At 38.8% G+C, this 25,844-nt stretch overlaps 1 protein-coding gene across 1 annotated transcript in view; it reads right to left on the bottom strand.

The window, feature by feature from the left end:
- Positions 1-25,844, bottom strand: part of LOC126354568 (uncharacterized) — a 1,114,027-nt gene that overhangs the window by 68,621 nt on the left and 1,019,562 nt on the right. The window contains exons 20-25 of the mRNA XM_050004313.1: positions 8,852-9,029; positions 8,340-8,497; positions 6,047-6,279; positions 5,173-5,377; positions 4,625-4,782; positions 4,013-4,354 (exon numbers count right to left, since the gene is read on the bottom strand). Coding sequence (XP_049860270.1) covers positions 4,013-4,354; positions 4,625-4,782; positions 5,173-5,377; positions 6,047-6,279; positions 8,340-8,497; positions 8,852-9,029 — 1,274 coding nt within the window. The remainder of the gene's footprint in view (positions 1-4,012; positions 4,355-4,624; positions 4,783-5,172; positions 5,378-6,046; positions 6,280-8,339; positions 8,498-8,851; positions 9,030-25,844) is intronic.

Below are 25,844 nucleotides of genomic sequence, written 5' to 3'. Positions count from 1 at the left end.
CGTATCATCTCAAAGGGACAATTTCACGTCACTTATCAAGCTACTGAAAAAGGATGTAAAATATCCACTGTGGCATAAAATACAGTAAGGATAACTTTGAAGCACATATCAACTGCATTTTCCATTGATGTTTGGCAGAACATGACAATAATATTAAAAAGGACGTTATACAAAGTTATATTTATTTAGTCATGAACTGGCATTCAGCTTCTTAGGCCATTGTCAGCTGGGAAATAATGATAGCCTAAGAAGCCCAAAGCCAGTCCACGACCAAATACATATAATTTTACAGACCACTGGGACAGTCTTTTCTATGTCATATTATTTGAACTACATTTTTTAACTTTCTTAGTCATTCATAATACTATCCCTCAAGCCCCTCACCCTTGTCCTTTTTTCATACGGGCATGGGCGTACTACACTCTTCAGCATCCTTTTGTAGCAGTTATCAAAAGAAACACTTTGGTGCTCTTGTAGAGTGCTGATGGCACTATTAGTCTCCAACTATTGTAGTTAACTCCTTGTTCCAAAACTGTCTATATTTTTAGCCTGAAACTACATGTGAACACGTCATTAAAAATCAATTAAATCTATGTTGTATGTTTTTACCACAGCACTGGCAGCCCACTATTTGTCACACATTTAATGGAAGCACCTACTCACTCCAAATTTCACAAAATTTGTTTTACATCCTCATTCACAAGCCCTTTACCCATTGAAAGCCATCTCCTCACACCTCATATTTGACCAGCATTAGTTTACTTCCTCCCCCCCCCCCCCCTCCCCTCCCCCCCCCCCCCCCCCCCCATAGTCAGAAACTGACAGTTTTCCACTGCTCATATCACCTTCTGCTTGACAACAAGGTCCTGAATCCATATATCCTTCAAGTTACCACACGTTGGTTCTGTACTTTATTATCATTTCTGAAAGTTTTAGCACCATCTCTTAATTTTAATTATGCCAAAACTAACTCTTAAAATCTCCTGTTTTGTAAGAATTTATATTGTATAAAGTTCTCGCTTGTATGCTGCCAGACTGATGTCTTCAAAAGCTCCCCGATGTTATGGAGTATCAGGGGAATTAATCATCATTTTTTACATGCCAATCACCCCCTCCCACCACCTTTCTGCTATCCTGGCTTCTTTGTTCTGTACTCTGTGTGCCCCTAAATGCACCTTAGCCATCTGAGGCTTTCAGTATGCAGTCCGATCCTACCAGAGATACTGGCATCCGTGTGGTGTGTCACTGGTTGACTGCCCTGTTTGTCACCACACTGGCTTCCCTCCATTTTTTTCAGATTAATATCTAATGGCTTTTGGCCCATATGATGAGTACTGATAAATTGACTGATGTGGTTTCCTTAACACTGAATGTGTATTAACAAAAATCATAAGAGGACAAGAAGCAAAGTATATGACAAATTTATTCCAAAAAGGAAAGTAGAATTTCAACATTGCTGTAACCAACCTGGAGAGGAGACTTGCAACTCATCTTTTTCAGTATGTGGAGAATGCAATAGAAAAGCTAGAAGAGAAAAGGGATGAAGAACAACACTACATTACTCTCTATAACTGAAACATGGGTATGTAAATATAGTAGGATAGTTCCGGTATAATGTAATTAATTTAGAATTAAAGGAGACACGTCAATGAACAGCTGTATCACTGAATCATTGATAGGTACAAACAAAGGAGAAGGAAAACTTGCTAGCTTTCAGAAATAAATTCCTTCTCAAGTTAGAGAGTGGACACACACACACACACACACACACACACACACACACACACACAATAGTCTACAAAGGTGGGGCGGTATAGGGAGCTGGACCTGGGGCCCTCAAATATTTTTAATATATTGGAAGATGAGTGGAGATTTGTTAGTAGTCATAAAAAAAACGTCAAAGTTATTATCCTGTTAAAAACTGTGTAATACCTTCTTTAAATCATTTTATTGAGAAAGAAAAACATCTTACAGTATATTTTCCCCTTTCCCTGAGAGCTATGGGGGTAGAGTGTACCGCCGAGCCCCTCTCCCCCACCCCCAGCTCCACCTATCTGAAGAAGTTCAGGAAAGTATACCTTTTCTGAATGCTAGCAAGTTTTCATTCTCTTTTGTGCACACCTGTTGATGACTCAATGCTTTTGTTATTCGTAAGTGGTGTCCTTTACCCTTAAATTATTTACTTGAGTATGTAATCTATGTACAGTATCATCTCGGAATATACACATAAAACCTATGCATTGCACTAATTAGTACTACTGCAAGGATTTGAAGGATTAGGTACAGATAATATGTTACTGTTCTGACAATAAAATGTCTACTGTAGCATTCTATTACTAGATAACATTCATTATAATGGATAAAGCAGCCTTTTTATTTAATTTCCAAAAACTACTTTGAGCAAATGTATTTAAGGTGAATGGTAAAAATAATTATCAAATCACAACAGCTTGGCATTTAATGGCAGTGCTAAAAAATGTACCTAAAGCCTTCAATATTTTGTGAGTTGACAATTTAACAGTACTATGAAGTAAAAGTAGTTGTTGATCTCCTAGAAGTTTACTTAACAGTTTACAAAAACTTTAGTCTTTAATTACATTATAATATCTACATCTTATAGCAGACCCAAAAACTCAAAATGATTGGTTCATAGAATAAGTTCATATCTTGAGCACCACATATGAAAAGACTTCTAGCAGGTTGAAAGAAAAATATGAATTTTACAAGCAATAAAATTCACTTATAGGTTCTAGGAACAGAATTTAATGGTCGCAATGACAACATTCTGTCACAATTTGTACATGTTAAGTTCACTTCCCCAAGAAATACCAGAAAGTTTTAATGATTCAAAAGAAAATACATGATTTGATACACTTTGCCCATAATGGATTACTGGTTAAGGACTGTGAGTGATTAGGTAATAAACAAGTAAGACTGATTTTTTTTCTTTCAGTCACTATTTATTTTAAATCAGGAAGATTTTGCTTTACTCACATTATATATCACGTCCGTAGCACGCATGTTTGATGCTTTCTTTGCACACAGTGATGAAGCAAGAAAGTTACGTGGGTTTCTGCTAAACATCAAGACATCATGTAACTTTCTTGTCTCATCACTGTCTACCGAAAGGACAACATATATCCATGTCAGAATGTCAATACAACAACACACATTTGGTGATGACAGCACACTACTGAAATGTATAGATGACTGAAGCAAAAATCTATATTATTTATTTATATAATTAATCAGTTACTGTGGCAAAATGGATAGTAATGTTGTTGGTTATGCCAATAAAAAGACTATTTATTTAATGTTTTATTAGCATACATTTGCAGTTTTTGTCTTATTCCTCTTGGAATTATTAAAACTTCACATTAAATGTTAAATTATATTAAACATTTGACGGAAACTCAATCAGAAAAATTACTTGCTTTGGAGGAGATGAACAATACCAGAACCCTCATTTCTAAGTAAACTTTGTAATCTACGACTTGGTCTGTGTATTAGAGGTAAATATCTCAGTTAATACATTGATCTATATCAATGTATTAACTGAGATGTGGCAACTATGACTTCATCACAGTGACGTAACTGTTAGTGGTGATCAGTTATCAAAATTGACTTACAATCAGAGAAATGAAGTTCAGAAGTAAACAAACATTGAATATCGCGGCATTGCTACTTTTTGTGTGTAATCATGTCCCAATAACTTGCATTTTATTTGTCTGCTACCTATATCCCTGACACCCCCCCCCCCTTCCCCCCCCCCCCCTCCCCACACACACCCCGCAAAAAAGTTAACTAAATTTACATTGCACCTAATGTGGTCGATTGATATCCTGTTTCTATTGAGTTTTCGGCATTACACCTTTTTGAGAAAATACTTTTTGAACAAAATTATATCTATTGACACATTAATATTTTATGTTTCAGGTTACTGTATTAACTACACTGAAAGAAGCAGTATTTTGCATTACACTAACACAATACTTTTCAAGCATATACAAACCTGCTTATCTATATCATCTGTGACCTTCGAGCGTATGACACGAGAAAAATCAGGCCAGTCAAGGAATTTTTCTCGGAAAAGTATGGTCTCCATGTGCTGTGTAACCTTTCCAAGCAAGGCCCAACTGGGTCGTTCCGGACCAGATACTGGAGTGCTCACATTTTGCTCTATGTGTGAGCCAAGAGCAGCACTTATGGTCAAGGGGCAAACATCACATCCTGTATAATCATAACCCTCGGACCACAGCTCCCGTGCCAAATGGATTGCCTCTCGACGAGTATCCAGAGATGCATTCTTTCCATTCCAAATATACATTTCAGAGCCAAAGTCAAAAACTATAATCTGGAAAAAAAGGTGTTCACTGTTACTGAGGCATTAAGACAACGTCCAATAAAACTAATTAAATGAAAAATTAAAATACATGTAAAAGTTGTAATATTTGTGGTAGTGTAATTAACAAGCTCTCCTTTTTTTCCCATTTACTTCCATTAACACATGTTGTTTAAGTACTCATTACAAAAATAATATGTAATGGAAGAGTTATCAAAAGTAATCATAAATAATCTGACAAAGAAAACAAATTCTTTCTTAGTAAACACAAAGGGAACATACTTTTGATGGATCCAGCATCTGAATGCGTGGTATACTACCCCAATATTCTTCCATGGGAACCAGTTCATGCTCTTGAAGCTCATAAACTTTGTTAGTAGCCAGGATACAGTTTTCATAAAGTTCATCTTCATCTGGATGCCCAGCATAAGCTGGAGTACCTTGAGTGACAGAATGAGAAACTGTTAACAAGAATTTGTGTGTGACATCTAAAGCTGTGTCCTGTACCCATCAAAAAATTTACTTATTTAATCCTCAAACTATTCAAGTCCTTATTTTACACATCAATAGTATATATTATGAGTAACACCAACATGAAGCGAAAATTACATTTCAAGAACACTAAACAAATGTTATTTCAATGTTGGCTTCAGACAAGAGCTATAGAGAACAATACAAGCCAGTGTAGTGCCAAAACATTCCAGTGGTACAAAACATCAAGTACTGGTGTGTTGACGGCAAGTCACTCATGAGATGAAGCTATGACTCAATACTTTAATGAAAACCTAACAATAGGGCTCAATAATATGTATGGTGGCACACTATCATACCTTCCCCAATATCTTCTTGAGCCCCAAGCAGTTGCCAAAAACGCTTCTTCTGGGAGGTTGAGCAAGTTATTTTCTCTTCAGTGATAGTGGTTACCTGTCCTGAACCTGTATACCCAAGATCTTTCTTCTGCACAATATACTGTGCTATCTCAGCTCCTCTGGATCGCTCAATGACATTTGAGTATAGGCCAACCCAATTAAAAACCTGCAAAAGTGTCAAAAACTTACACATTTCAAAACTGTTGCATCAATTTCTCAAATACTGTATGTTTATTTATGATTTCCAAAGTACTTTAAGAAGAACTGTATCTTTTTATCTGAATTTAATGTGCCTTTTTAAGGAATAATTCTTTTTTGATGCCAATCACTAACATGCAGTTTCAGTCAAATGTCATGTAGCACTCTAATTAAAGAAGAGATTTGTGTATCTGTACACTTACTGAGCAAGTAAAGAATTTCTCAAAATTTATACTCTAACTATTTCTTATTTTCTCAAGCTGCTCTCTTTTGGTGTCTTATATAGTCATTTAAGCAAGATACTAGGCTGGATTTGTGAAACATACATCACATGACGGAAAAAACCACAGTTCCTACAAGATTGCAATTGCATTTATGTGAACAGAAGTTCACACTATGTTAACAGCAACTTTTTTTCATAGATGAGGTAGTTCTGATTTATATGATGCACAGTGCAAACAAAATACAATATATACTAACAAGAATAGGGAAGAAAGTGTAGCAATAATAAATTAAACAAAAACACTAAAAACTATTTAACTGAGTGTGGTATTTGTAACAGCAAAAATAAGAACAAAAAGAAGGGAAGGTGAATGCAGAAGAGAAATTAGAAAACTACAACCACAGACACACATACCTCAGTTGGTGTGACAAGTACATAATTATCTCCATGGTTAACAGATGCCACAGTAGGTTCCACAAGACGAGATTGTACATGCCTACGTCCTTTCACATGGATCAACATCAGATCCTTGTAGGGAAGCAAAGAACCAACTGAGCTTGATGCTTTCTTCAGAGCAACTGCTGTGAAGTCTTCTTTACTTGCAAGACCTGCTAGAGCCTCCACTGCTAAAGGTGAGCTCTTAGCCACTGAAAATAGAAAAAGGAGAGTTCAGTACAAAAGTTTATCTGTGAGGTGTACATATAAATATTTACTGAGGTTACCATGTGTAGAGCATTGTTCTCATTTTTATTTCACATTTAACAGAAACTGCACAAAGAGGTACAATATACTTAGATAGGATGTTGTCTAAACACTTACTACAACAATAAAAACACATTTTACTTACTTTAGTGTAAGTGTAGTTAATATTACAATTAAATGAATTCCAGGAGAAAATAAGAAAAGGCAACCATTTATCTGTGGTTGAATAATGCCTCGTGTGTAGCCTTATGAAACCACACACAAACTTTACTAGTGTTTGTGGTGTTACATTTTTGCTACTTTAGCTATACAGCTTCAGAAACATTACCACTGAATACGCATCTGATATACAAACCTGATCTATACAACATCTAAGTACAATCTCACGACAAACCTGCTGTCAGTCGTACACCCAATGGCTCATTCCCATGTAGACAATCCAGGTGAAACACTATACAACCATCCTCCAAATCTTACTGCAGTTCAATACATGCATTTGTATTCTGTAAAACATAGGGCCTCATTTGAGAGCAGCCACATTATATACCAACTCAACTGCAGTTATTGTACAGCACTCTATGAGTGGATGATAACTAAACAGCTGGACCATTTTTTCTTTTGTAATATCAGAAGATTGTTTATTTACAGAAGCAAAAGACATTCATGAGCATCATGTTCTTTTCTAAGATCTTTCTGCAGGTTATGGAATGTAGAAGTTGTAATGTCCCAACAGCAAATGCCCTCTACCATGCACCAATTAATAATTTTCAATCAAATAATCCAGATTCATTCACTTTGAAAAAGTTATCTGAACTGAATTGCTTGTAATATATGCGGCAACAGCTCGTCGATGCCAAAGTATTTTCTAGTGCATTTATTCTTTGAAATAACAGAAATGCATATATGGATTCTCCATGGCTGTTAGAGGAGTGGTAACTAGGACAGCTTCTGGAGTATCTGTTGAGGGATTGATGTGTTTCTGAGAGATATATATTCTGCTTTTCTTCTCTCTAAAGCGAACCAATTAACACTTGTGCCACTAGCGGTTTGTTTTGAAGAGAAAGAGATTGTAAAAGGAAAATAATTAAGGCATGGAATCACCGGAGATCTGGACATGTAATGGAGATGGATTTAATACACGATTTCCTCCATAAATAAGGTTTGTGACTTTTTTGTACTAGAGTGAATGAACGAATGATTTTTTCTGAATCATTTGTTGATCACGTTGGCCCTGTAATTAGTGGGAAAGTTTCAGTTGTGTCGATGAGAGCCTGCAATCACTGAGTCTGTGTTAAATCGTCCAAAAAGGCTTTGTACACATCTGGAATTTGCAATCTTTTGTAAAAGAAACAAATTGTCTAAACGATTGATTCTTCCTACTGACTGCAATGTTTACATTTATTATTACTGTTCAAGATCTCTTACAGCAAGCTAGCCACTGATTACCAACACGAAGGACTCCACCAAAGATTCTATTTGGCTGATACTTTTTATCACTATATCACATAGTGAAATCTTATATTAAAAACTATACATAGATAAAGGAGAGAAAGAGAGAGAGCGAATGAAAATAGAGATAATACTAAGAATCCTCCATTAGTCTAATTTTTTGCCTGTCTTATAACAGATCAGCCAAGAACTGGGAGGGCCCTACTTTACTGTATAGACTTATGTGTGAAGGTGAAGGGATCTTAAAGACAATAGATACTCGTCTATACAGACAAGACATTACACAGAGATAGCGGCTAGCTGCATAGATCGAAGAGACGGCAACATTAAAATGTTAAAAAGTGTAATAAAAAGCTTATTGTTCCACAGTATATTGTTCCTCTTTGGTGTTCACTAAATAAACTTGGACTCATTAATTGGTATTACGTTCCATTCGTATCAAGATTCATTGCACATAATTCATATGAACAACTTCAATATAACAACCATAACAAAAGTCACAAACAAGCACTAGATTCCCTCTTTGGCCATCCACAACTGATTATGAGCAACTCACGTTTCTCCACGTTGAGCCTTCTTATTTCTTTCTCTGCTATTCCTGTCTTCACCTCAACATATTCTTCCTGCAGATCAGTTCTTGCAGCCAGAACCTTGAGAGGGTTTCGGGAAGTAATGTTGCGCCTTTGTACTTTCACCGACTTCTTCTGCACCAGTCTGTAGAAGATAAAGTTCATTATTGTGCTGTCTGACCTTGTGACTGTTATCCAGCAATTCTACGTTCCTGAATGTTGCTGAATAAAATAATAAATGTACGTCAGAGAGGAAGAGCTTGAATCACTGTGATAAAGTAACTGCTAGTTCATCTCTGACATAAACAATTTCATTTAATGATGTCCAACATTTAATTAGAGGAAATGTTAATTGGATGAGAAACTGGGTAAAAAAGCTATGTGATTTCCAATTTAGAATAACAGGCCTTTTTTAATATTTTATGGAAATTTTAAGCACACAATGAAAAATGCAGCATGAAACTACTCCAAACATTCTAAACAGTTACACGATACTTACAACTGAGTAGAATCAGCAATGATTTCATTGAGATCTTCATCTCTTATTTCCAGCCTATCACTTTGCAGTTTTTCCGTACTCACACTACGGAAAAACTGCAAGAAAGTCTCATCATCAGCTCGAGGCACTGCAACTGTAGGTCCTGTTGGTTCATCTTCTCTACCTGACAATGACAAGCCTTAAACAAAAGTTATGAAGGAAATAATTAATAACTTATTACAGAAAATTTCAAATAGTAATCTATATAACTGTTAAAGGACACAACTACATTAATTTCAACTCTACAATTACTAATATTTATTACAAGATTGTTTCCAGTAAACAGAGACCATTAGTCATCCCTGGTCAGGAGACCTCAGCTCCTGTGTATATGCCACTTGCATCTGAATTTGGATCAAAAATTTTTACTGCACTGTAAAGTTATATGAGTAGTCACTCCATTCCATCACTGACCAATTGATAAAGCAAACTGGTTTTCATGGTTTTATTGGAAATAAAACAGTCACTGTTGCAAAGTTATTTTTATTTAAAAATAATGCATTTTGCTGTGGTTAGGCATTATCAGGTTGCGTAAAACTGTCCAAAGAAGTTCATTGCACCAGCTACCGAAGCTCTAGGTCAACCACATACACATAAAAGTAGATGGATGAAAATCCGGTCATCAGAATAATGAAAAGGAACTGTGAGATCTTTGAACTGTTACAGCATCAAGTAGAGCACACTGTAGAGCCATGCATATCATATTGGCCTGGATGCCAAATAGCTAGGTGGTCTAACTGGTCAACATCTGAGCCATATCGTATAAATTGTCTCATCCACACTAATTGTTGGGGCAGCTTCTCATGCCCCAAATTTTTCCTGCCAATACATCTAATTTCCTACCTCATGGTAGCATATTTTTGCATGTTATTTTTCACACTTATCTATGCAACATGAACTTGTGAATCTCGACCTAACCAGTCCCCTCTCCCCATATTACAACATGCACATATAATTCAACACACACACACACACACACACACACACACACACACACACACACACACACACGGGGATGTTGTAATATGGGGAGAGGGGATTGGTGTGTTGTGTGGTTTTTTATATATTTGATTGTGCATATTTTATCTGTTTTTGTATTTGTGTGTGTGTGCATACATATTTGTGTGTAATTTTATGTATTTGCATGTATTTTTGCCTGTCTATGTTTTTAAGGGTCTTTTTATGTTGTCTGGAACCCTAACAACCACCTAATGCCTTTATTTGCCCATTCCCTACATCATTCCCCTTTTCCCCTGTCATAATGGACCCCTGGTCCACCTTCCTGCACCAGTTCAGATAAGTATTCCTTCCCCTGGCTTAACCCAGTCCCACCCTACGTATTGTTCCTTAAATGCTGCCTAAACTATAGAATCCCTCCAATTCCTTTCACTGGATCCCATTCTTCCTTTCCTAACAACCTTCACCTTTTCCATTTCTGCTAGACCCTCTCCCTCACAAACCTGGTGCTGCAGAAACATATTTCCATGTTACAGGCAACCTAGAACCATCTCTCCTCTCTCCACAAGATACAAGATACTACTACTGTGCAATCGCTACTCTATACATCTAAAATTGAGACCATTGGTCCCAAACACCTGGAAGAGCATTCCAGACACCACCTCCATACGTTATCCAGCCTGTTGACATCCTATACTACTGCCTTTCAGCACCACTATCTAACCCCTACCCTGCCTACAGCATGGCTCCTCGTCAACTCCTCATAGCACCAGACCCTGCTTAACTGAGCTTTCTAACTTGCCACATTCCTCAAAACTCCCTACCAGCACTCCACTAAATCCAGAGTTGAAACACTTCCAGAACTCTGTTGTTAACCACTCCATCAAAATTCTCTGCCCCACAAGAGTTACAGTCCTACCTAAAGGTCTCACCTTCAGCTCTAGACCCAAATTGAACCAAGTTGGACTTTTCAAAGACCTACTCTCCTTTTCCTGATCCCTACAATACAAACACTTCTTTGCCATACGTCCCTCCAACAAAAGACAACCTAATCTCAACACAGAACCCTGGCTCTCCAAGTTCACACAACCATCCAACTGTCATCAACCCCCTTTTCCACCAAAACATCCCCTAGTCACCTTTCAGGAATTCCTTACCCCCAAACTGGCCTCACCATCCTTCCCCAAGTTCCTTCCTAAGAATACTAACCTTTTAGCAGAAGAAAGGACAGTCATACACAGAATCAAAATGTACGCTAACCTCAACAAAGGTTCTACCCTTTGTTATGAATTGCAGCGACTATCTGGCAGAAGGCCTCTGCCACTTCTCTGACTGCGCCATCTATAAACTATGCCCGAGTGATCCCATCCGAGAAGTCCACATCATCTCCAACTGCTGCTTAAAGCCTGAGGCACTTCCCAGAACCTCTCCCCTGAATCCATTTCCCTCCTCATCTCTATGATCCTCCGTACACCCAACTTCTACATGCTCCTCAAAATCCACATTCACAAATACAATAATCATGGACACCCCATTTTAGCTGATTATTGCACCTCCACTGACAGAATTTTGGCCCTTATTGACCAATACCTCTGACCAATTGCCCAAAATCTAGCCTCCCACATCAAAGATACCAACCACTCCCTTTACTGAATCTCCACCATCCCGATCCCCTCATCTCCTGTATCTCCACTTGTTCTGTTGATGCCACTTCCCTATATACCGATGTTCCACATCCCCGTGGTGTTGCCAATGTTCAGCACTACTCTCCCTATGTCCTTCAGACTTCAAACCCGCCACCTTATTCCTCATATTCCTTACTAACTTTAACCTAACACACAACTATTTGCGCTCTGAAGGAACAGTGCACAAGAAAATCTGCGGCACAGCCATGGACCCCACATGGCACCCTCCTATGCCAATCTGTTTACGGTCCATCTAGAGGAAACCTTCCTTACATCCCAATACTCCATTCTCATGGTCTGGTTCAGCTTCATTTGTGATACCTTCATGACATGAACTCAGTGCCAAGAAACTGTATCCTCATTCCTTCACAACCTCAACACCATCTCTCCAACCTGCTTCATCTGGTCACCCTTAATCCAGTGTGCCACCTTCCTGCAAATTGACCTCCTCCTCTCTGATGGTTCCAGCCACACCTCTGCCCATACTAAACCCACCAACCACCAACCAGTAACTGTTTTCGAAATCTGCCATCCCTTCTATACCAAAAATTCCCCCCCCCCCCCCCCCCCACACACACACAACACACACACAGCCTGGCTACCTGGGGATGGCATGTCTGCTGTAACAAGAACTCCCTTGCCCAGTATGCTGAGGGTCTCATGAAGGCCTTCACAGGCAGTATCCCTCAGATGCAGTCTGCCAACTGATTTCGCATGCTTTATCCCCCTCCCCAAATAACCCCCCCCCCCCTCCCTCCTCAGAAACCAGTTACAAAGGAGCACCCCCTTTGTCACCCAATACCACCATGGACTGGAGCAACTCAGCCACATCCTTTGTCAGGGCTTTGATTATCTGTCACCATGCCATGAAATGAGTGACAAACTACAGAAGATCCTAAAGTGTTGTTCTGTCACTTACCCAACCTCTGTAACATCCTAGTCCATCCCTATGCCACTCCCAGTACCAGATCTGCCCAATCCACCCACCCAGCACTTTTTATTCCAGTTCTGTAAGTCTTATCCAACCCCACCAGAGGTAGATCATTTGTGAGCAGCATGTCATATACCAGCTCTGCTGCAATCATTGCACAGATTTTTATACTGGTATGTCAACCAGCCCAAGAGCTAAGTGGACCACAGTGCGTAACAGTCTTTTCATTGTGGCTGTCTGCAACTCAATGTGCCATCTTTACAGTGAGTTGCAATCTAAGCTCCTCATAATTGCAAATTAAATTTTTTTGGACCTTTCTTTTTTGAGCTATTACGTTTTGAAGTTTCCAAAATTGTGCAATTTCTGTCACATTCTGAAGTTTTAAAATGACCATAGCTCAAAAATTATTTGTCTGAAAGACCTACAATTTGTTCAGTTTTATTCAGTTTCTTATAAGATTTAAAAATATGCACTACTTGACCATATGCATAAAAATGCTGAATTCCCATACCAAAATTTCTTTTAGTACAAAAAATTTAAAAACCAGTGTATATTAGTTGTAGATCACTTGTTAATATGTATGCCGAAGTTCGTGATAGTATTTCAATGGGAACATATTAAAATAAATTTTAGCCTACTGATAAGCACAGTAACCACTCCATAGTTTCAGGCCTTTCGGCTTGATATGAGGTTATGAGGGAAACCATACATGTCAAATATTAAGTAAGGCTGTGAAATCATTCCTATTTTTATTTGGTGACATGAAGGAAAAGGACTGGTGAGGTTCAGGAAATGGAGGATGGAAAAGGTGCCAAGAACCTTATTTAAAGAGACTTACTGCAAGGGATGAGAAGGAAAGGTGATTGTTGGGGACTGCAATGGATGAGCTTTGGAAACCTAAGAGCTTAAAGGTAGTAGATAGGGTGATTACCAAGACAGAGATTGCTGCAAAAACATTGCGCAAGAGTTAGACAGATGGGGTGGGGTGGGGTTGGGGTAATAGGTAGGTCAGAAAACAAAAAATGAAGGAAACTAAAAAGTGAGTGGAGAAAAAAAAGTAGTTACTGAAAAGAAATGCTATGATCAAAGAAATTAACATAAATTTAGCCAGGTGGATGATGAGAACCAAGCACATGTTGCAGTGCCAATTCCCATCTGTGGCTTTCTTAGAAACTGTGTCCACATGCGGTAAAATAGGCACCAAGGTCACAACCGTCATGTCACAGAACATGTGTTGACAGTATACACCCTCTGTCTATGCCCATCCGTCCTAACTGATAACTTAGTGGTAGTCATATTGATGTAAAAGGCTGAGCAGTGTTAACATAACAGCTGGTACACGGCATCATTTCACAGGCGGCTCTCCATGCGATAAAGTGTGTTTTGTAAGTTACATGGCTGGTATAGGTGATGTCAGGAGGGTGCATAGGAGAAATCTTACAGTAGGGACAGTCACAGAGGTAGCAGCCACAGGGTAGGGAAATGGGTGCAGGAAGCACCATAGTGTCTGACCAAGATATTGTAGAGATTTGGGGGAAAGGGAGGAGGAGATTCAGTTGAAAGCTATTCCTGGCGTGGTAGGCACAAAATGTCAGACAGAATGGACCTCACTTCAGGGTAGGATTTTTAAGTAGTTAAAGTCTTGTCCAAGTACCTGAGTAATACATTTATGCCCAGAATAGTACTGAATGACAACAGGTGTACTGCTAACATTGTTTTTGGATGGATCAGCAGTGCCAGGACTGGATGTGATGGGTCAGGAAATCTGCATTTTAACTAGACTGGTGGGCTATTTATACCCAGTGAAAGCTGTGGTGGTGATGTATTGATGCAAAGAGTCTGCATCTCAACAGATACATCTGCCTTGAAGACCCAGGCTGTATGGAAGGAATATTTCACATGGAAAGGATGGGAACTGTCACAATGTAAGTACTTTTATTTGTTTGAGGTTTAATGTGAACGGAAATGTGTAGCTGATCCTTGGTGAGGTGATGTCAACATTGAGGAAAGTGGTATGGGATTCAGAACAGGGCCACATGAAATTTAATTGGGAGAATGTATTTAGAGATTTCAGAAATTTTAACTCGTTAGCCTCACCAAAAGTCCTTATGGCAAAGATGTCATCAATATATCTAAATTAAACCAGGAGAGCACCCACCAAGTGATCCATGAAAAGGTTGGCTTAGGAAGGAGCCATTCTGGTTCCCATGGCTATGTCAACATTGAGGCAATTTTTCTATTGCACTGCTATTTCATAAAACACACAAGTCCCATTCCTTCATCCCTATTCCTATCCTTTCAACCGTTTTGCCAGGAGGAGGAGCCACTGGCTCCAGAAGCTTGCATATTTCTGTAACTTTTATAGGTGTTTATATGCGTTTTCTCCTGCTGCTGCTTGGTGAATAGATTCCTTGTCCTTCCAATTATATTTTCAAAAATTATTCTGGTTTTCCTTTGCACAAACTTTCCCAATTATGATTTTTATTGTCTTTTTACTTTTTTCCTATCATATTTTCTTTCTTATGGTCACCAACTGTTCTTATACAACCTCCTCCTCAGCATTTACTGTTGCCTATCTTGTTCAAACTCACACACAACCACTGCCTACTCCAAAAGAAGGTCTTTGGCTGAAAGCTTACTTGTTTAGCAGTCTTTTACCCTGTGTCTGTTTGCGACCTGAGATCTCTACTATATGGTGAGCAGCAACCTATCCTTATCATAATATTGTCAGAATTTATGGAAAGGCATTGTGTGTTTGGAAAGATCTACTGATGATATTTCTTGATTTCATGAAGGCATATGATAGTTCATCAATGTGAAAGTATGGGAAATGTTGGAGAGATAGGGAGGTGGACAATAAACAATTCAAATTCTTCAAGCAATGTGTGACAACTGCTTTAGTGTGTCCAGGCTCAAGTTGGAAGGACTGAATGGTTTAGGAATGTTACAAGGTTGGGACAAGAAAATGTGGCATCACCATTCTTATTTGTAATGGTGATGAATGAAATTGTGAAAGAGACAAAAGAAGCTTACAGAGAAAGGGAGATGGTGTTATTGCTATCTGCTGATGACATGTAGGGAACCAACAGTAAGGATGTATGAAAAGAACTAAACATTTCAAAGGGGGGATCGAGAAATATGGCATGAAGTGCAGTGTGGAGAAAAGCAAGACTATAGCAGTAACCAGAGGGGACAGAGAAAGTAAGGGATGCTTTAATATTAAGTGATAGAATATTGAAATTGTGGGCAACTGCAAATATTTATGTAGTGAAAAATGGGAAATACAAGGATGGAGACAATCATTAGTGAAAGGGTACAGCAGAGCAATACATTTTACCAGTGTGTGAGGTGCTTAGTCTGGGTATGGAAGATCCCAATGAAGGGTATGGAAATGCTGGACAAGATATACTTTACATCCATATTGACATATGCATCAGATTGGGGAAATGACAACAGAGTGGAGAGTAGAATCTAAGCCTGTGAAATAAAATTCCTTAGAAATATGATTGGGGAAATGAGGAGAGAGAAAGTGAGAAGTGATGGTGTTCGGAAAGAAAACCGAGTAGGAAAGTTGAATGACAGAACTGAGAAAAATAAGTTAACTTGACTTGGACATGTGAAGAGAATGCATGACGGAAGGATACCAAAATAAATGATGGAAGCCAAGTTTGAGGACAGTAGGGATACACAGAGCAAACTCAACTGACTCAATGAACACCAGTTTAAGAGGAAGGAATTTCGACTGCAACAAAATAGTTATATAGAAGAATAATAAGTAAAAGTGAGGAACTGTCCCAACCCAGCCTGATGCCATATACAAAGGAAATGAAGACAACAATTACAAGAAACTGAATAAAACGGTATGAATTTCAGTCAAACAGATTTTGAAATATGACGATAATAAGATTTGAAAACATGACAAAAATCACACAATTTTGGAAATTTCAAAATTTATTCATAAAAAATGAAATGTCCACAACAAAAAGACAAGGTTATGAAGCTCTAAAATACATGCATCAAAAATAGTTTTGCATCACCCCAGTTCCCAGAACTCCTGAAAATAGACATTGACTTCGAATATTGTATCACAGACACAGTCCCTTTGACTGTTCAGAGATGTCACTAACCCCCCCCCCCCCCCTCCCCTAAAAAAAAAGATGTAAACAACATTGCATGAGCCGCGCCTATTAGATAGAGGGGGTGTGACAGGAAATCAATTCCAGTCATTTCAACATGAAGGAGGTACACAGCTCCTGTTGTCTGTAGTTCAACCATGCCTAGACAGTCAATGCCGCGGTTCGGCCATGTCCGCATTGTTACTTTGTGCCAGGAAGGGCTCTCAACAAGTGAAGTGTCCAGGTGCCTCGGAGTGAACCAAAGCGATGTTGTTCAGGCATGGAGGAGATACAGAGAGACAGGAGCTGTTGGTGACATGCCTCACTCATGCCGCCCAAGGCCTATTACTGCAGTGGATGACTACTACCTACGGATTATGGCTTGGAGGAACCCTGACAGAAATGCCACCATCTTGAATAATGCTTTCTGTGCAGCCACAGGATGTCATGTTATGACTCAAACTGTACGCAATAGGCTGCATCATATGCAACTTCACTCCCAATGTCCATGGCGAGGTCCGTCTTTGCAACCATGAGACCATGCAGTGTGGTACAGATGGGCCCAACAACATGCCAACAAGCCCAGGATTGGCATCACGTTCTCTTCACCGATGAGTGTCGCATATGCCTTCAACTAAGCAATCGTCGGAGACTTGTTTGGAGGCAACCCAGTCAGGCTGAACACCTTAGACGCACTGGCCAGCGAGTGCAGCAAGGTTCCCTGCTGTTTTGGGGTGACGTTATATGGAGCAGACGTACACCACTGGTGGTCATGGAAGGTGCTGTAACAGCTGTACGATACATGAATGCCATCCTCCAACTGATAGTGCAACCATATCGGCAGCATCAAATTGGCGAAGCATTCACCTTCATGGATGACAATTCGCCCCCCCCCCCTCCCCCCCCCCCCCACCCCCCACCCATTCGCATCTTGTGAATGACATCGCTCAACTAGAGTAGCCAGCATGTTCTTCAGACATACCTGGGATAGATTGGAAAGGGCTATTTATGAACGATGTGATCCACCAAGTGATCTATGCCAAATCGCTGTTGAGGAGTGGGACAATGTGGACCAACAGTACCTCGATAAACTTGTGGATAGTATGCCAAAACAAATACAGGCATGCACCAAAGCAAGAGGACGTGCTACTGGGTATTAGAGGTACCATTGTGTACAGCAATCTGGGCCACCACCTCTGAAGGTCTTTCTGTATGGTGGTACAACATGCAATGTGTGGTTTTCAAGAGCAATAAAAAGTGCAGAAATGATGTTTATGTTGGTATCTATTCCAGTTTCCTGTACAAGTTCCAGAACTCTCGGAACAGGTGATGCAAAACTTTTTTTGATGTATGTATTAAAATTTAAAAATCTGTATTTTTTAATTTCACACAGAATAATCCAGACTTATGTTTAAACTTTACAAAATTTGCATACCAATGTATCCCAACAACAATTGCTCAAACAAATTTCATGGTATTGAACACACTTCTAATTACACTGGGGCTCTTAGATTGTATTACTAATTTAAGTAATTACTTTTTTCTGTTTTTTCTCATCTACATCTACATCTACATCTACATGACTACTCTGCAATTCACATTTAAGTGATTGGCAGAGGGTTCATCGAACCACAATCATACTATCTCTCTACTATTCCACTCCCGAACAGCGAGCGGGAAAAACGAACACCTAAACCTTTCTGTTCGACCTCTGATTTCTCTTATTTTATTTTGATGATCATTCCTACCTATGTAGGTTGGGCTCAACAAAATATTTTCGCATTCGGAAGAGAAAGTTGGTGACTGAAATTTCGTAAAAAGGTCTCGCCGTGACGAAAAACGTCTATGCTGTAATGACTTCCATCCCAACTCATGTATCATATCTGCCACACTCTCTCCCCTATAACACGATAATACAAAACGAGCTGCCCTTTTTTGCACCCTTTCGATGTCCTCCGTCAATCCCACCTGGTAAGGATCCCACACCGCGCAGCAATATTCTAACAGAGGACGAACGAGTGTAGTGTAAGCTGTCTCTTTAGTGGACTTGTTGCATCTTCTAAGTGTCTCCAACATAATCATTAAATTTTGAAAGAAATTCAGAAGTAAATCATACTCTCTCTGTGCAACAGTGTAATAGATATACTACACACTATAAATAATTCTCAAATATTATAAAACATGTAGTACTGGAACATCAAAACTATTGCTATAAGAAGGAACTACCAGTTTCTAGGCTTACCTATGCCTGTTCATTTTCCTCCACCACAGAAATATTCCCTACTCCTCTTCCCCATGTCACTATCACAGTTAAACAACGTAACTTGCCTTCACAGCATTAAAATTTGAAGAAATTCTTGAGAGTGATAAAATCACTTTGGTATGCATTTATGAACACTGTTGTAACACTTGTCTGTTCTGAACTGCTATGCTACATTGGTTCTTCCATGCAGAAATTGACAGTTTGGAAATAAGCAATGAATATGCAATTTACAAGACATAAATAATTTATTAACTTACATCTGTTCAGAAATACTGCATAAACAATAACACACTGTCTAATTTAATGATGCTCTCTTTATGGATCCTTCTATCGCCCACCAGACTCATCTACTGGCGTAACAGAAAACTTCAGAGAAAACCTCAGTTCATTTGCATGTAAGTGTCCCAATCATGCCGTAATCATCTGTGGAAACTTTAGTCCTCCACCATCAATTGAGAAAATTACAGTTTTGTTAGCTGTGCGCATGATAAAGACATCCCGTGAAACTTTGCTAACTGCCTTCGCTGAAAACTACCTAGAACAGATAGTTAGAACCCCACTCATGATTGAAATAAATTGGATCTAATGGCAAGAAATAGACCTGACCTCTTTGGGGATGTCCACATTGAAACTGGTATCAGTGACGATGAAGCAGTTGTGGCAACAATGATTACCAAAGTACAAAGAACAATTAAAACAAGCATAAAGATTTATACGTTCAGTAAACAAGATAAAAAAAATCAATAGTGTCGTATCTCAATGAGGAACTTAGAACTTTCCGCACAGGCAGGAGCATGTAGAGAAACTCTGGCTCAAGTTTAAAAGAATAGTTGACCATGCAAGGGATAGATATGTATACAGTAGAACAGTTCATAATGGGAGGGAACATGCATGGTATTGACACTAAATAAACTTCTAAGGAAAGACAGATTACTGCAAAATAGGCTTAAAACAAAGCATAAGTTTATACATATAGAGGTGCTGAATAAAACACATTTGGTTGTCAAGACAGCAATGTGTGACACCTTCAATGACTACTGTAGCAAAATACTGTCAAGTGATTTTTCACAGAACTTGAAGAAATTCTAGTCATATGCAACGGCTCAGTACCACACCTATGCTTATTATCAAAAGTATAGTCATATGGGGTATTCAAAGTTAGTGTCCTGTGCCTTGCAAATGAGACAGAAACTAAAACTGAGGGTAGCAAAGCATAAGCTGACGTGTTTAACTCCATTTTCGAATGATGCTTCACAAAGGAAAATCCAGGAGAATTGCTCCAATTTAATCCTCATACCACTCATGGAAAGAGACTTTCTAGTGATAATGGCCTGAGTAAATGACGTCGGCAGAAACAAAAGGAAGATAGCTACTTCAACACTGAAGAAGACTCTCATAGTGTTAACCCACACCAACGTGATTGTCATTAATGTGCCTCATCAACACGATTTGCCCCAGTGGTCATGTGTGAACAAGTGGAGCAGACCAACAATGAGTACAAAGCTATCTGTAAGTACTTTAAGAATGTTTCCTTAATTAACACCAGTAAATGCAGCAGAGAATGGCATACCAAGAATGGTCAACATTTCAATAACCTAGGTAAACGTGTTTTAAGTGACATAATTTTCGGAATAGTATTGGATAAGCTAGAGAAGGAAACAACACCAGTAATGTGTTTGGATTATGTTTCAACTGAGGTGACAAAGAACTTGTATGCATAGACCAGGCTGGGTGTTCAAGTAACATAAGGACAACCTGGTCAACTTTCATGCGGTAACGTTAGGTCATGTCAATTAATAGAATATGCAAAGAAAAGAAATGCCTAAAGTAATGTTTAAAACACGCTACCTCAATATTCAGGATATGGCATATAAAAACTTAACAGTGAATGAATTTTCAAATGAAAATGTGGTAGATATTCTATGTTTAAGTGAACATTGGTGTAAAGAGGGTGAGTTTAGGTACAAAGTATTGGATGATTACACACTACTTAGTTGCTATTGCAGAAAACAGCACTTACGTGGTGGGGTAGCAATATATGCAAAAACACCTCTTGCACCAAACTGTGGCAGGATAGATCTCAATACCCTTTGTGATAAAATACATTTTGAAATATCAGAGCCTTAAGCTAATGGTAGTAGTAGAGTACAGGTCACCTAGTGGTGGCCCCCATATCTTTCAGGAGAAACTTGAGGAACTCTTAAATGTATATATGTATGCCGAAATGAACAAATACAATATTGTCATTGGAGGGGGTATATATTCAAGTTTTGATGTCCTGCAGAATAGAAAAACTGTGACAGAGCTCAAAAATGTGCTTCGACAATTTAACTTGTACTATGCTAACTGCAAACCTACCGGAGGATCATCCTGTCTAGACAATATATTTACCAATAAAAGAGAACTTGTATGTCCACTGATGTAATTAGTTTCCCTTACTCAGACCATGATGCAGTGTATCTTAGTCTTAATAATGTAACTTCAGACTGCACCAAACCAGAATCTAAAATAGTAATTACTAGACCACTGAGCAGAGAGAGGATGGATAGATTTAGACATGCCCTCACCTATTTCATTTGGGACACACATTTTATTATGCTTCAACACTGTTCAGCTGATATTGTTTTCACCAAGTTTTTCACCATATTTTTTAAATATATTTGAAAATAACATCCATATGAAAAAATGTCCAGTGAATATTAGTAGTAATTACAAGAAAAGGAAAACGAAGAAATGGTATACTCAACAGTTGTTGTTGTTGTTGTTGTGGTCTTCAGTCCTGAGACTGGTTTGATGCCGCTCTCCATGTTAATCTATCCTGTGCAAGCTTCTTCATCTCCCAGTACCTACTGCAACCTATATCCTTCTGAATCTGCTTAGTGTTTTCATCTCTTGGTCTCACTCTACGATTTTTACCCTCCATGCTGCCCTCCAATGCTAAATTTGTGGTCCCTTGGTGCCTCAGGACATGTCCTACCAACCGATCCCTTCTTCTAGTCAAGTTGTGCCACAAACTTCTCTTCTCCCCAATCCTATTCAATACCTCCTCATTAGTTATGTGATCTACCCACCTAATTTTCAACATTCGTCTGTAGCACCACATTTCAAAAGCTTCTATTCTCTCCTTGTCCAAACTAGTTATCTTCCATGTTTCACTTCCAACCATGGCTATGCTCCATACAAATACTTTCAGAAAAGACTTCCTGACACTTAAGTCAATACTCGATGTTAACAAATTTCTCTTCTTCAGAAACGCTTTGCTTGCCATTGCCAGTCTACATTTGATATCCTCTCTACTTCGACCATCATCAGTTATTTTGCAAATAGCAAAACTCCTTTACTACTTTAAGTGTCCCATTTCCTAATCTAATTCCCTCAGCATTACCCGATGGCCGCCGAGTGAGATCACAGGTATTTTCTTCGTCCGCTAAAATAACTTATTTAAGAGGAAATAGTGCCAAGTTTAAATATTCTTTGTTTTTATTACTTGCTGTAGTGTCCGTTCTTGTCACACAACTGAATATTAGCGTCCAAGCAGAGCTTGTTCTTGAAAAAACTTGTTCTTTAGCTGAGGTCCCGATAATCGCGACATAACCCGTAATTTTGCGTGACATAAACACAACAAATTCTATTCAAGTTTTCTTGATAGTGCAAAAATCGTTTAAAAAAGACAGCTACTAGTTTCATCAGTGTCTATTGTCGCAATAAAAGTGAAATTAAACATTTCTAAATCGTATTTAACTAACACATTTCGTATTGTTTACTAGTTAGATAGACGCGATCTAGGTCTAAATTTTCCGAGTTATAAACGTTTAAAAACCTGACCAAACACGCCTGATAACTTAAATTCTCTAAAAGCAAAGTAATTACAAATTCATCCTTCTGTTTTTGCATCTCTAAATCAGTAGAAAAACAACAACCACCGCACATAAGATCTTTGTGTCGTTTTTTTTTTGCTTGCAGACATACAATCTCGCGACCTTGACAAATTTAAAACATTCTTTAAACTTAACTATTCTTTCGAAACTGACCATGAGTGAGAAATGTGGGAGCTGTTATAGGGTAGTGAGTAGAGGGATTTGTTGCCAATCTTGTAGGAAATATTTTCACTGGGGGGGGGGGGGGGGGGGATGCAGTGGGGAGAATGTTGGGAGAACAGAAGAGGCTCTCTCCTGGAACTGCAGAGTATGCAGTAGGAACATTTTGATTGGGGAGCAGGAAAGGAAAATCTGTGCCCTTCAGGCACAGTTGGAGGAAGCAAGGAAGGAACTGATAAGGATCAAGGGAAATAGGGGGGAGGAGGGTGGTTGGGAACTGGCAGCTGGTAGGAGGATAGGAAGAAAGAGAACGCGATCTGATAGTTTTATCATCAACACCAAAAACAGGTATCTGCCACTGCCAGAGTTAAGTGGAGAAGAGCCTCAGGTAGAACGAGGAGCAGGAAATGTGCAGCACATAGGCCAAGAAGCCTAGGAATGTACAAAGTGTTAGGAAGAAGAAAGTGCTGCTGCTAGGTAGTAGCCATGGGCGAGGTGTAGGCCCTCAGTTACAGGAAAGTTTAGGGGCAGCGTACCAGGCCACCAGTATCTTCAAACCAAATGCAGGGCTAAGTCATGTGATAGAGGACCTAGGGTCTTTATGTAAGGATTTTACAAAAGAGGACCATGTAGTGATAGTGGGTGGGGCGGGAAACAGTTTGGACAGGGATGGGGCATATGAAATAGGTGGTGACCTGGACAAGATAGCTTCCCTGACTCATGGCACCAATGTACACTTTGTTGAGCTGTTCCGGCGTCATGATCAGCCACGCCTTGATGGAGCTGTGAGGCGAATCAATGTGGGGCTGGGGATGGCTCTGAGGACGGGCGACTTTGCTCATGTTTCTCTGGTGCCCGTCGGGACTATCAACAGATGGGGTTTCACTAGGCATGGCCTACACCTAAACAGGACTGGGAAGGGAAGATTGGTACAGCTGATTCATGAAAGTATAGGGGGTGGATCTCGGGCCACACATGGTCAAATACCTGTTGTCATAGGTAGGAAAAGTAGGTCTTTTTTAGGATAAATCCAGACAACAGGTTCCCCTGCCTAAAGAGTATTTCTAGCAGTACAAAAAATACTGAAACAATCACTCACAAGACAGATTATAACACTCCAAAAATCACACATACCAGATGTCACAAAGAAAAACAAACCATCGGAAAGAGTAACATGGGGCATTTCACAGACTTAACAATCCTCCATCAAAACATGCAATCAATAAAAAATAAAATACAAGCATTAGAAGTTGAGCTCCAATCTTTGAACTGCACAGTAGTTTGTATTACTGAGCACTGGTGTAGAGACACAGAAATCCAACATGTAGTATTATCATTGTATGAAAGGGCAAACTCTTACTGCAGAACTACTTCAAGGGGTGGAGGATCATGCATTTATATCAGAAAAGGAACACAGTTCAAATCTAGACATGACCTCAGTGCAGTAAGTGAAGACAAACACATTGAAATATCAGCTATTGAATTATCAGGGCTCGATATCACCAAGAAATTAATCATTTTGTGTGTGTATAGATCTCCCAGTGGTAGTGTGGACACTTTTTTCAATAAATTAACAGAAGTTCTAGATAAAGTCTCAAGTACAAAGGTCAACATAATTCTGTGTGGGGACATAAACATCAACACTAATATCATAAATGAATCCAGCAGCACCTTCATAAATATCCTTCAAAGTTTTGGCATGTCCCTATTGGTCAATAGTGCAACAAGGGTTACTACAATGACTGCATCAGTAATTGACCATGTGGCCACAAATATAGACAGGGAAAAATGTGATGTAGCTGTAAAAGATCTCGGACTATCAGACCATCTCTGTCAAATAACAACAGTAAAATCAGGCATCGAATCATTCCCTAAACTACAAGCCTATAAACGACATCTATCAGAAATCAAAATAAAAGATTTTTCAAAAGAACTAGAAAAACAAAGCTGGGATGAAGTGTATAAGGAAACCAATGTGAATATGAAATTCTCCAAATTCTCCACATTGTTTAAATTGAACTTTGAAACAGCATTTCCAAAAGTATGCATGACTGTATCAACATCTCACAAAAACAGATGGATAACAGCAGGTATTAAGAAGTCCTCCCAAACACTTAAACACCTCAGTTCCATGAAAAAGATTCACAATGATCCAGAATTCTTAAATTTCTATCATAGATACAAAAAGATTTATAGGAAGGTGCTGATTGCTGCAAAAAAGTCATTTAATGACAAAATAATATATAATGCAGAGAATAAAAGCAACGCAGTCTGGGATGTTATAAAAAAGGGAACGGGGAGAGGCAAACAAACGCAGAATAACATACTGCTAAAGGAGGGGGATAAGGTAATAAATGATCCACAACACTTAGCAAACTATGTAAACGAGCATTTTTCAAGTATTGCAGAGAAGTTACAGCAAAAATTCCCCAAAACAAATATAACACCTGCAAAAATTGTTGCACTGGATACAATGATGTTACTTCCAACCACAGAGAATGAAGTCAATAAAACTGTTCAAAAGCTAAAAAATAAAAAGTCAGAAGGCTTAGATGATGTACCAATGTGTGTACTGAAACAATGCATAGGGATTATACAAGGCCCATTAACAAATATAATAAATGAATCCTTCACATTAGGGACATTTCCAGAGCAGCTAAAACAGGCAAGAGTTGTACCTTTGCTTAAGAAAGGTAATGCAGAAGACATAGAAAATTACCGGCCCATTTCCCTGCTGTCAGCATTCTCAAAAATAATAGAAGCAATTATGAAAGACAGATTAATGAATTATCTGAATAAATACAATCTTTTAAGCAAATCACAGTTTGGTTTTCGAAGTGGCAAAAATACGGAGTCAGCCATAGTAGAATTCACAAAAGTTGTACTTAATGCTCTTGATAAAGATGAGTGTGTCACAGGCATATTTTTGGATCTTTCTAAGGCTTTTGATACAGTCGACCACAAGA

Source organism: Schistocerca gregaria, chromosome 3, assembly GCF_023897955.1.
Source record: "Schistocerca gregaria isolate iqSchGreg1 chromosome 3, iqSchGreg1.2, whole genome shotgun sequence".
Lineage (NCBI taxonomy): Eukaryota > Metazoa > Arthropoda > Insecta > Orthoptera > Acrididae > Schistocerca > Schistocerca gregaria.
This window is presented reverse-complemented; position numbering and strand designations above follow the sequence as displayed.